The sequence below is a fragment of the Zerene cesonia genome, chromosome 20, assembly GCF_012273895.1.
Source record: "Zerene cesonia ecotype Mississippi chromosome 20, Zerene_cesonia_1.1, whole genome shotgun sequence".
NCBI classification, from domain to species: domain Eukaryota; kingdom Metazoa; phylum Arthropoda; class Insecta; order Lepidoptera; family Pieridae; genus Zerene; species Zerene cesonia.
The window spans coordinates 5,245,972-5,258,519 of record NC_052121.1 but is presented as its reverse complement, the minus strand read 5'-3'; the positions used below and the strand labels follow the sequence as shown (position 1 = coordinate 5,258,519).

Here is a 12,548-nt window from a genome sequence, read left to right as displayed (position 1 = left end):
ACACATTAAATTATGCAGATTAAAAACTTAATTCAATCGGTTGAAAGTTATAAGAAGGATGTTTTTACCGATAGGTGCACAGTGTGAAAATGGGTCCCCTGTTTGTTGCGGTGAACATGAACATATGGGGTTATGATTTATAACTTCACATCGAGCTTCATAACCGCAACTACCGATGCAAGGATTTATGCATTTATAATTATTACAGGCCTGATTCGAAGGGCACTCGGCACTTATTGTGCATTCTGGACGACAAGAAGGTGGGCTTCCAATATAGGTTGGCAAACAAGAGCATATTGCTTGATTATTTATGGCTCGGCACTGACTGTTAGGTCCACATGGATTCGGACTGCACGGTTTGACTTCAGAAACTAAAATCAATAACAATTATAATTTTCATCAATAACAATAATCAATAACTTTTAATAATGCCACTTTCACCAAACACGTTTATAAAAACGGAAAAAATAACTTACCTTCGGTTTTATGGCATTCGACAAATGCATTACCAGAGGTTCCAATCGGACATGTACAAATAGGAATGTGATTGTAAACGTTGCATTCAGCACTAGGCGCACACATTTCAGGACAAGGATTTATGCACTTGTTTCTGGAACATACTTTTTCTGTTGAACATTCCATACTTGTGATACATTCAGGTTTACATCCCGAGTAAGGATCGCCAAAATATTCATCAATGCAAGTGCAAATACCGTTGGAGCATTGGGTATTAAATCCACAAGGACTCGGGTTGCATGGATCTGGTTTTTGTTCTTCTATGAAATAAAAAATAACAAATGCATTAATCATAGTGATTATAAAGCTTCGATAAGTCAAGCGCTATATTACTTACCTTTAATTTGTTCTACGACATAGCAGCGGCTAAATGGGTCGCCAGTTAAACCTCGTTGACATGTACAAGCTGGGAAATGGTTGAATACTGTACATTGAGCATTTATTCCACAACTGCCAGGGCAGGGATCAATGCATTTCATATTGATGCATGCTTTGTTAGATGGACAATCCTGATTAATAGCGCATTCTGGTCTACAATTCGGTGGTGCTCCTTGGAAATCTGGCATACAACTGCATACTGGCATACCATTATTATTCCGACATATTGAATTTTCTCCACATGGATTGGGAACACATGGGTCTGTTTGTGGAGTATCCTGTATGGGTACTAGAATAAAAAATATAATTATTTAATATCTACTATGAGACCGTGATTAAATAGTGTCTGTAAAATTTTATTCAAAAACTTACTTTGTAAATAGCATCGTGTGAAAGGATCACCAGTGTACTGAGATTTACAGGAGCATATTGGACTGTGAGCTATAACTCTACACTCAGCGTTAAAGCCACAATGACCCGGGCATGGATTGGCACACTTTAGATTTATACATGCTTTATCTACAGGGCATTCAGAACTGATAGTACACTCAGGGCGGCAACCTGGAGGTGATCCAGTATACTGAGGCATGCAAGAGCATACACTTTGATCGTTTACTGCACGACAAATACTATTTGGTCCACAAGGATTTGGCACGCATGGCGTCACCGGTTCCATTTCTTTTTCTGAAAAAAAAAAAGTGAATGCATCTTAGCTGATTTCCAATATAATTAACTTACGTAATAAGTTCTAACAATAATATTTGTGTACCTTTTATGATGTCGCACTGTTGATATGAGTCACCTGTATATCCAGGAGGACAATTACACGATGGAAGATGGTTTACAACAGTGCAGATTGCATTAGGTGCACACGTACCAGGACAGGGGTCTTGACATTTATTACGAATGCAACTTTTATCCGGTGTGCAATCTGAATTAATTGTACATTCAGGTCGACATCCCTCGTATGGATTGCCAATATAATTAGGTAAGCAAGAACAAGAACCGGCTGAATTATATTCCTTACAAACAGCATTAGATCCACAAGGTGATGGCATACATGGTGAAGACTGTTCTTGAATTTGTTCTCTTTGGATGTAGCAATTTGTAAAGGGGTCACCAACATATCCTAATCTACAGAAACACATAGGTGAATGGCTGATTGTTTTGCATTCTGCTTCGGAACCACATGCACCTGTACAAGGATCCACACATTTTTGATTTATACATGCTTTGTCACTTGGACATTCACTATTGCTGCTACATTCTGGTTTACAATAAGGCGGTGAGCCAAAAAAGTCCGGTAAGCAAGCACACGATGGAGCTCCAGAAATTTCTTTACAAATGGCATTAGCACCACAGGGCGATGGTGCACACGGTGAAACATCCATTAATTGTGGCCCTGAAAATAAGATACATTAAGCATTTTTTGTTTGTTGTTAATTTCCCTGGTTTGACGCGAAGTTTTATATTTATATATATATAAATATATATTTTATATATAAATTGTCATATTATTCTACTTACTATAGGGAATGCATCGTACAAATGGATCTCCAGTGTGTTTTAGGGGGCAAGAGCAGATGGGATTGTGTTTAACAACTTGACATATAGCTTCAGCTCCACAAGATCCTTTACATGGATCAATGCATTTTTGATTACTGCATGCTTTATTAAGAGGGCAGTCTGAACTGACTACACACTCCGGTCGACATAGTGGAGGACTACCAATGTAACCAATAACACACGAACAAACTGCTTGTCCATTAATTTCTCGGCACTGACTATTTGGTCCACAAGGAGATGGAAGGCAGGGGTTTGTCAAGACTGGAACTAAATCAAATTTCGTCATTAATAACAATTATTTCTTAGTTAGTATAATATCCCAGTATGTGTTTTTATTTAATTTAATACCTGGTATTTTTTCGCATCCATAAAAGGCATTACCAGTCATACCATGAGAGCAACTGCACATAGGTACGTGATTTATGACTTCACAAACAGCAGTTGGTGCACATGTATTTAAACAAGGGTTCACACATTTATTCTTTACACATGCCATATTTCGATTGCAATCAGTGCTCAATACACATTCAGGACGGCAACCTACATATGGGTCACCTTGATAATTATCGACGCAAGAACACTTTCCATCGGTACATACTGCGTTTGTCCCACAGGGCGATGGGTTACAGTTATCTGTCGTATCGTATTCTGTAAAAATATATTGAAACATTATGTGAATATTCATAGTTTATTTATACAATAATTTTAAATACAACAAACTATACATCAACATACCAGGGTTCAATTTCGGATTACAAGCAGTAAATGCGTCACCAATATAACCTTCGGGGCAGGTGCAGATGGGTGTATGTCGAGAAACTGTACATAATGCATTTATACCACATGACCCCTGACATGGATCTCGACATTTTTGTTGAATACAAGCTTGAGATGTTGGACATTCAGAGTTAAGCGTACACTCTGGTCGACAATTTGGCGGGTTACCAATATAATTATCCATACATGCACAGGAAGGTATGTTTGCAACATCTCGACAGATTGCATTTGGTCCACAAGGAGATGGTAGACATGGATTTTTATACGGTTCTAAAACAGCGTTTGCTACAGGAGCTGTAAAAGTATGTTAAAGTTGAGTTAGATCGAAACAATAAAATACAGTTTTGTTTCTTATGTATAGTATTCATTAATGTGATATAAAAATATGCCTTATATACTTACGTGGTAATGGAGTGCACTTAGAGAACGGGTCACCTGTATAAAGAGATTTACAGTAACAAATCGGACTGTGGTTAATTACTCTGCACTCCGCATTCGCTCCACAGGCGTCAATACAAGGATCAGTACATTTTTTATTAATACAAGCTTTATTTTTTGAGCATTCTGAGCTTATAACGCATTCAGGATGACAGCCAGGTGGAACGCCTATAAAGTCTGGTAAACATGAGCACACAGCCTGTTTATTTACTTCTTGACATCTACTATTGGGACCACATGGTGAAGGACTGCAAACATTTACTGTAATGTCTTGTTCTCCTGAAAGTCAAATTAGAAGTAAATGAAAAAGTTAAACTGCAATTGATTCATAATAATACGTCATAGTTTTATTTAGTAAGCTTACTTTGTATCCAACAATGTCGGAATGGATCTCCTGTATGCCCTTGAGGACAAGAACACGATGGTGCGTGATTCACAACTTGACAAATAGCATTTGTTGCACAAGAGCCTGGACAAGGATCTTGACATTTATTTTGTAAACAAGCTTTGTTTGATGGACAGTCTGTATTTACAATACATTCAGGCTTACAACCTTCATAAGGATTGCCATAATACTCAGGCAAACAAGTACATGAACCTGCATCCTTGAGTTCCTTACAAATAGCATTCGCACCGCATGGCGATGGCTGACAAGGAGTTAAAATTTCTTGTATTATTTCTGTTTTCCGACATTCTCTGAATGGATCTCCGGTATAATCAGGTGAACAGAAACATGACGGTGAGTGGCTGATAACATGGCAGACTGCATTTAAACCACATGATCCAATACAAGGATCAACACATTTCTCATTTATGCACGCAAGATGTGTGGAACACTCAGAGTTAGTTATGCATTCAGGTTTACAATGTGGGGGTTTCCCAAAGTATCCTTGCTGACAGGTGCAAGTTGGCGATTCCGAAACTACCTTACAAATCGCATTTGGACCACATGGTGATGGAATACATGGATCTTGACGTTCAGGTGTGAATGCTTGTAATACACATCTTATGAAGGGATTTCCTGTATACGATGTGGGGCATGAGCATATGGGATTATGATTGATAACTTGACACTTAGCGCCTATACCACAAGCGCCTAGACATGGTTTAATGCATTTGCTATTTGTACATGCTTCATCAGGAGGACAATCAGAGCTTACAGCACATTCAGGTCTGCAGGAGGGTGGTAGTCCAATAAAACCTACCAAGCAAGAACAAATAGCTTGCCCATTTATATCGCGACATTGGCTGTTCGGACCACAAGGGGAAGGACTGCAAGGTTGAAGGTTAACAACTGTAACAAAACAGTTTTTTTTTAATAATACAGATAAGTACGCTAATAAATAAATATTTTAAAATAAATTGAACTTACTTTCAATGTTTGAGCATTGTATGAAAGCATTTCCAATCATATTTTGGGGACATCTGCACATTGGTACATGGTTAATGACTTCACAAATAGCATTCGCCGCACAAACTTGCGCCTTACAAGGATCCACACATTTATTTTTATAACATGCTCTATTTCTATCACAATCAGAACTAAGCGTACATTCTGGACGACATTCGAAGAAAGGATCCCCGTAGTAGTCGGGCAAACATGAACATTCACCATTATCACAGATGGCGTTTGGCCCACATGGTGAGGGGTTACAAGGATCTGTCGTTTCTTCTATTACGTCTGCAACTGATCATGAAATTTTTTATACAATATTAAATTAAATTAGTGTAATATTTCAATAAAAATATCTAGAATAAAATGTACCTTGTGGTTTACATTCAGTAAACGAGTCTCCAACGAAATTCACAAGGCAACTACAAATAGGAGTGTGATTTTTTACTATACATTGTGCATTTATACCACATGACCCAGGACATGGATCTTTACATTTCTGATTAATACAGGCTAAGTTGCTGGAACAGTCAGAATTTATCACACACTCTGGTCTACAATTAGGTGGGGCACCTATAAAATCTGGTAAACATGTACATGTAGGTATGTTTCCTATTTCTAAGCACTGACTAAATGGTCCACATGGCGATGGTAAGCATGGATTTTTTGAAGGTTCTTCAATATCCTTAAAAATAATTGGGTAACATCGGCTAAATGGATCACCGGTATATTGGTCTTTGCAGGAACATATCGGACTATGGTTTATACTGCGACATTTAGTGTTTTGACCACACTGACCAATACAAGGATCAGTACATTTCTGCATTACACACGCTTTATCAGAAGGACATTCAGCGCTGACGACACATTCTGGTCTACAATTAGGAGGAGAACCTTTGTATTCGGGAATACAACTGCATATAACTTGATCATTTTTGTATTTACAAATACTATTTGGACCACAAGGAGAAGGAGAGCATGGATCCGTAGTTATTTCAATTTCTGAAAACAAAAAGGAGAAAAATACATAAAAATAAAGATTTATAAAAAAAATTATCATAAAAAGAGAAAAAATAATTACCTTGTTTGTAAATACAATTTTTAAACGGATCTCCTGTGTAACCAAGGTTACAAGTGCATATTGGAGCATGGTTGACAGCATGGCATTGTGCATTTATACCACAAGTTCCAGGGCATGGATCTTGGCATTTATTTTGCTGACAAACTTTATCGGACGGGCAATCCGTGTTAACTATACACTCTGGTCGACAACCTTCGTAAGGATTTCCAAAGTAGCCCGACAAGCAAATACAAGAGCCAACATTATTGCGTTGCTTGCAAATAGCGTTAGTGCCACACGGAGAAGGAGAACATGGTGATAGTTGTTCTATGGCTTGAACGCTGTTAATTTCACAAGAAACGAATGGATCACCAACATATCCTTGGGGACACATACAGTTTGGTGTATGGCTCACAACACGACATTCAGCAGATGTACCGCAAGCACCCGAACATGGATCATTGCATTTATTATTTATGCATGCCATATTATTTGGACATTCGCTGTTACTTGTACATTCAGGGCGACAATTTGGTGGAGATCCAATGAAATTCGGCATACAGGAACATGAAGGAGATTCTTGTCCTTTCTGACAGATCGAATTTGGTCCACAAGGCGAAGGAGTACAAGGATCAGTTTGTGGACGTGTTTCGAGTGCTGAAACAAAAAGGCACAATAATTATAATCATTCTGTATTATTTCTTTAAATTTTAAGTGAAGAAATATAAAATATCAAAAAAACCATCCTTAATTTATATAAAAGGGTACTAACGTTTCGGAACACATCTGCTGAATGGATCTCCAATGAAATCATTTGGACACGTACATATTGGATTATGATTAATTACATCACACAAAGCGTTGAGTCCGCATGAACCTACACAAGGATTAATACATTTGTGATTATTGCAAGCTTTGTTCAATGGGCATTCAGCACTAGTTGTACATTCTGGTCTGCATGTTGGAGGGTTTCCTAAATAGCTTGGTATGCACGAACAAACGGCAACTTTGTTTATTTCACGACACTGGCTGTTTGGTCCACAGGGACTTGGATAGCACGGGTTCGAAGGTGTGAGGGCTGAAAAAATATTCACATTATTAACAATTTTTTCAATAAAGTTTATATTTGGATATGCTTACATTATAAAATAAATTGTTTACCTTGAATAGCATTACAAGAAACAAAAGCATTGCCCGTAAATCCTGTCGGACAACTGCACATTGGAATATGGTTGATAACTTCACAAATGGCGTTAAGGCCACAAGTATCCGGACAAGGATTGTGACATTTTTTATTGAGGCATATTTGTTGTCTTTGGCAATCAGCACTTGTTGTACATTCAGGTCTACAACTGATGTACGGGTCACCATGATAATCAGGAAGACATGAACACTCTCCATTGTCACATATTGCATTGGATCCACATGGTGATGGGTTACATAAATCGGCTTCGACCGGTTCTGAAATATATTATAATAAGTGTGGTAAACATAAACTACAACAATTTTTTACGCGGTAAATAATTAAATTTACAAAGAATCTTTGTATCTTTACCTCGCAAAGGCTGCAATTCGCATCTTGTAAATGGATCACCTTTATATCCTTCTAAACATGTACATATAGATAAATGTTTAATGACCATACACTGTGCATTAGAACCACAGGAACCGGGACAGGGATCTCTACATTTTTCATTTATACAGGCAAGAGAACTAATACAATCTTCATTAGAAACACATTCTGGCCGGCAGTTAGGCGGACTACCTATGTATCCTGTGGTACAAGAACATGAAGCCTGACCATGCACGACCTGACAATTTGCATTCGCGCCACATGGTGAAGGAAGGCACGGATCTTTGATTTCATCTAACTGTGGCAATGGCACTGAAATAAATAAAAAAAAAACAAAATTAAATAACTTCCAATCTAGCTTACATATGATATTATAATATGGCTTAAATATGATATTATAATACCTGTTTTTTTATAACATCTAGTAAATGGATCACCAGTAAAACCTGATTGGCAACTACAAATAGGATTATGGTGAATCACACGGCATTCAGCTTTCAGGCCACATGTCTTGGGGCATGGGTCAATACATTTCTGATTAACACAAGATTTATCTTCAGAACAATCAGAATTATATATACATTCTGGTCGGCATTCGGGTGGTTCGCCAATATAGTTAGGCAAACAACTACATATTGCCTGATTATTACTATTCTTACACTGACTGTATGGACCGCAAGGACTAGGCTGACATACATTAGTGGTCTGTACAGATAGAGCTGAAATAAAATAATATAATTTTATTTTTCTTTTACCAGAATATAAATAGGCATCATATGATTGTTGTAGCATCGATACGTTATTATATGGAACAATAAACTAGAAAAAGCGAAATTTTATTATGTTTTAATAGATAATTATAACTAAGCAATATATCTTACGTTGTATAATATTACATCGCCGCCTTGGATCACCCGTGTAACCATTTGCACAGATACATGTAGGTAAGTGGTTTATTGTTAAGCATTCTGCATTTATTCCACAAGAACCAGGACAAGGATCTTGGCATTTATTGCCTACACAGGCCCGGTTCTCAGCACAATCAGAATCACGAACACATTCTGGACGACATCCTTCATATGGATCGCCAAAGTAGCCCTCATTGCACGTGCAGGACCCTATATTATTTTGTTCTCTACATGCTGCGTTTGGTCCGCATGGTGACGGGAAACATGGTGTTAAAATTTCTACAGTAGTATGGACAGAACATCTCGTAAATGGATCTCCAGCATATCCTTGTGGACAGACACACATAGCGGAGTGGCTTACCACATGACATTCGGCATTTTCTCCACAAACCTGTATGCATGGATCTTTACATTTTTGATTCATACAAGCTAAATGGGGTGAACATTCACTGTTACTTATACATTCTGGTCTGCAATATGGTGGCTCTCCTTTAAATTCTGGCAAACAACTACAAGAAGGAATGCCATTGTTTTCCTGGCAAATTGCATTTGGACCACATGGTGAGGGTTGGCATGGAGCAATAACCTCTTGAGGTGTATCTGCGAAAGATATTTTTTTATTTATTCTTTATTGCACTTATTTAAAGGGAGAGAAAAAAACAAACAAACAGGTAAAAAGCTTAAAACTAAGTACAATAAGCGGTCTTATCGCTTTAGAGCAATTTCTTCCAGTTATCATATTATTTTTATAAACGAATACAACTACCCCATTATTTTATAAATATATTAATTGAACTGAGTTAATGTAATATCATAAAACTTATTACTTACTCAGAGTAAGGTGACACTCTACGAATGGATCGCCTGTGTATTTTTCCTGGCAAGCACAGACAGGATTATGGTTAACAACTTCACATGTTGCTTTAACTCCACAAGCTCCAAAACATGGGTTGATACATTTTTGATTCATACAAGCCTTTTCCAAAGGACACTCAGCGTTTCCTATACATTCTGGTCTACACGCTGGTGGTACACCCAAGTATGTAGGTAAACATGAACAAACAGCTTGGTTGTTTACAACTCTGCATTGACTATTAGGTCCGCATATGGCTGTGTTGCAAGGATTTTCAATTGGTTGAACTGAAAGAAATATGCAGGCGTTTATTAATGATTTTTAATATTGAATAATTACAGTCAAGTAAATATAAAAAAATCTAACAAACTTTAAACTTATATAACCTACCTTTCATTTGATTACATGCAATAAATGCATTTCCAGTATATCCAGGGCTACAACTACACATTGGAATATGATTAACGACTTGACAATTTGCGTTCTGGCCACATGCGTTTATACATGGGTCAATACATTTCTTTTGGCTACATGCCTTGTTTTGTTCGCAATCAGTGCTAAATACGCACTCTGGTCTGCAGTTAAAGTAAGGGTCTCCATGATAGTCTTTTGAACACTGACAATAGCCATTTATACACTCTGCATTTGATCCACATCGAACATTTGTGCAGGCATCAGTCACCGTTGCTTCAACTAAGTAAAAGAATAGAAGTTTTTTCGATTTGAAATGATTTGAGTAAATAATAATTAACTAGCTTTAAAACTACACAACAGATTTTGATATTTTTTTTAAATAGATAGAGTAATTCAAGAGGATATGTATAATAACATATATTAAACTGCTCCAAATCTAACGAATGTAAAAAAAGTTTTATGTTTTATTTCTCGCTCAACAGATAAAAATTTACCTTGTAATGGTTGCGGTCTACAGCTTGTAAACGGATCACCAATGAAACCCGTCAGGCAAGAACAAATGGGAATGTGATTAAGAACATGACATGACGCAGACAATCCACAGGATCCTAAACAAGGATCTTGACATTTAGAGTTAATACACGCCCGGTCACTAGGACAGTCAGCGTGTATTGTGCATTCGGGTCTACAATTGGGTGGACTACCGATAAATTCTGGCATACAAGAACATGATGGTGAAGATCCAATGCTACGACATTCAGAATTAGGTCCACAAGGTGATGGTATACAAGGATCAATGGGTTCTGGAGGCGAGGAAACTGAAAACAAATAATATGATTCATGATCATATTCTCTAATATTAATTAATATAAATGAAATATAAATTAATATAATGCAATTTTTTACTTACCAGGAGATAGACTGCAAATTGTGAAGGGGTCTCCTACATAAGAATGTTTACATGAACATATGGGACTGTGATTTATTACTTTGCAGTTGGAATTGATACCGCATGCGTTGTCGCATGGATTAACACATTTATTGTTTATGCAAGCATGTTCTCGAGAACATTCTGAATTAGCAACGCATTCAGGTCGACAGTTTGGAGGAATTCCAACATATTCCTTTAAGCACGAACAAATAGCTTGATTGTTTATAACTTTGCATTGGCTATTTGGCCCACACGGTGTTGGATAACAAACATCAGTGGGTAATAATGGCGGTGCCGCTTCTAAAAACAAATAAAATCAACATTTCATATTTATTATCACATATATAAATTAAATAAGTTTAAATTAATTTACTTATTTATTTATTAGCAAGGACAAATATTACATTCACAATGATGCTCTGCCTTCTGAACTAGGTTATTACCTGTATCTCAGAAGACAGTGACTTCCTTTAACTTCAAATACATAATATTTGTAATTTCATTTTACAATTTATGATTAAAAGTAACGTAAAATAAAATAATAATAATAATTAATAGAAATAAAAAAAAATCATTTACATTTTAGGCTGATGAAGCATATTATGGTTTAGTTTAAATCTAAATTTAAGTTTAAATTTAAATTATAACAACTATTTTATTTCTAACCTTGATAAACACAATTTCTGAAAGGATCTCCTGTATAGCCATTGATACATGTGCATAAAGACGCATGATTAACAACTTGACATAACGCATTCGACCCACAACTTCCTGGACACGGATCAACGCACTTATTATTTGTGCAAGCCTTGTCGTTTGGACAGTCCGTATTCACTACACATTCTGGTCTACAACCTTCGTAAGGATTTCCAATATAGCTCTCAATACAAGTACATGATCCAGCATTATTCTTTTCTTTGCATATAGCATTAAATCCACATGGTGATGGTGTGCATGGATTGGAATTTATTTGCTCTCGTAGTGGTTCTATTACGCAATTGAAAAAAGGATCTCCTGTATATCCATACGTACACATACAGTTCGGTGAATGGCTGATGACCTTACACTCTGCGTTAATTCCACATGCACCTTCACATGGATCAATGCATTTCATATTAACACAAGCCATTTGTACAGAGCATTCTTCATTACTTGTACATTCTGGCCTGCAATATGGTGGTTGGCCTTGATAATTTTCTAAACAGGTACATGATGGAACATCATTTATAATTTTACATATTGAATTTGGTCCACATGGTGACGGAGAACACAAATTATCGGAAATTGGCGTTTTTTCAGCTAGAATAAACACAACTATTTAGTTTCATAAAAAAACATATCCAATTAAATAAAATGCACTGAAGAGGAATAATACGTACGAAGCTTATAACAGCGTGTGAATGGGTCTCCAGAGTAAGCGTCTGGGCAAGTACATATTGGATTATGGTTTACTACTTTGCACTGAGCTGTAATTCCACAAGCGCCAATACATGGATTTACACATCGTTGATTAGTGCATGCTTGATCTAGTGGACACTCTGCACTAATTGTACATTCTGGCCGACAGGTGGGTGGACTTCCAATGAAATTTGGAGCACAAGAACATACGGGTTGACTATTGGCTACTCTGCATTGGCTATTGGGACCACATGGAGATGGATGACATGGATTGATATTTATTGGTTCTAAAAAAAGAAATCACATCAATAGTTTATCTTTAAAATATAATGTTAATGGTCTA

At 36.9% G+C, this 12,548-nt stretch overlaps 1 protein-coding gene across 1 annotated transcript in view; it reads right to left on the bottom strand.

The window, feature by feature from the left end:
* Positions 1-12,548, bottom strand: part of LOC119835351 — a 95,062-nt gene that overhangs the window by 22,696 nt on the left and 59,818 nt on the right. The window contains exons 76-99 of the mRNA XM_038360114.1: positions 12,187-12,492; positions 11,474-12,106; positions 10,787-11,107; positions 10,371-10,694; positions 9,853-10,155; positions 9,441-9,749; positions 8,583-9,209; positions 8,106-8,420; positions 7,684-8,013; positions 7,290-7,589; positions 6,901-7,206; positions 6,150-6,785; positions 5,441-6,070; positions 5,048-5,362; positions 4,040-4,969; positions 3,640-3,954; positions 3,196-3,531; positions 2,809-3,108; positions 2,422-2,727; positions 1,664-2,296; positions 1,267-1,578; positions 854-1,183; positions 477-776; positions 69-371 (exon numbers count right to left, since the gene is read on the bottom strand). Coding sequence (XP_038216042.1) covers positions 69-371; positions 477-776; positions 854-1,183; positions 1,267-1,578; positions 1,664-2,296; positions 2,422-2,727; positions 2,809-3,108; positions 3,196-3,531; positions 3,640-3,954; positions 4,040-4,969; positions 5,048-5,362; positions 5,441-6,070; positions 6,150-6,785; positions 6,901-7,206; positions 7,290-7,589; positions 7,684-8,013; positions 8,106-8,420; positions 8,583-9,209; positions 9,441-9,749; positions 9,853-10,155; positions 10,371-10,694; positions 10,787-11,107; positions 11,474-12,106; positions 12,187-12,492 — 9,720 coding nt within the window. The remainder of the gene's footprint in view (positions 1-68; positions 372-476; positions 777-853; positions 1,184-1,266; positions 1,579-1,663; positions 2,297-2,421; positions 2,728-2,808; positions 3,109-3,195; positions 3,532-3,639; positions 3,955-4,039; positions 4,970-5,047; positions 5,363-5,440; positions 6,071-6,149; positions 6,786-6,900; positions 7,207-7,289; positions 7,590-7,683; positions 8,014-8,105; positions 8,421-8,582; positions 9,210-9,440; positions 9,750-9,852; positions 10,156-10,370; positions 10,695-10,786; positions 11,108-11,473; positions 12,107-12,186; positions 12,493-12,548) is intronic.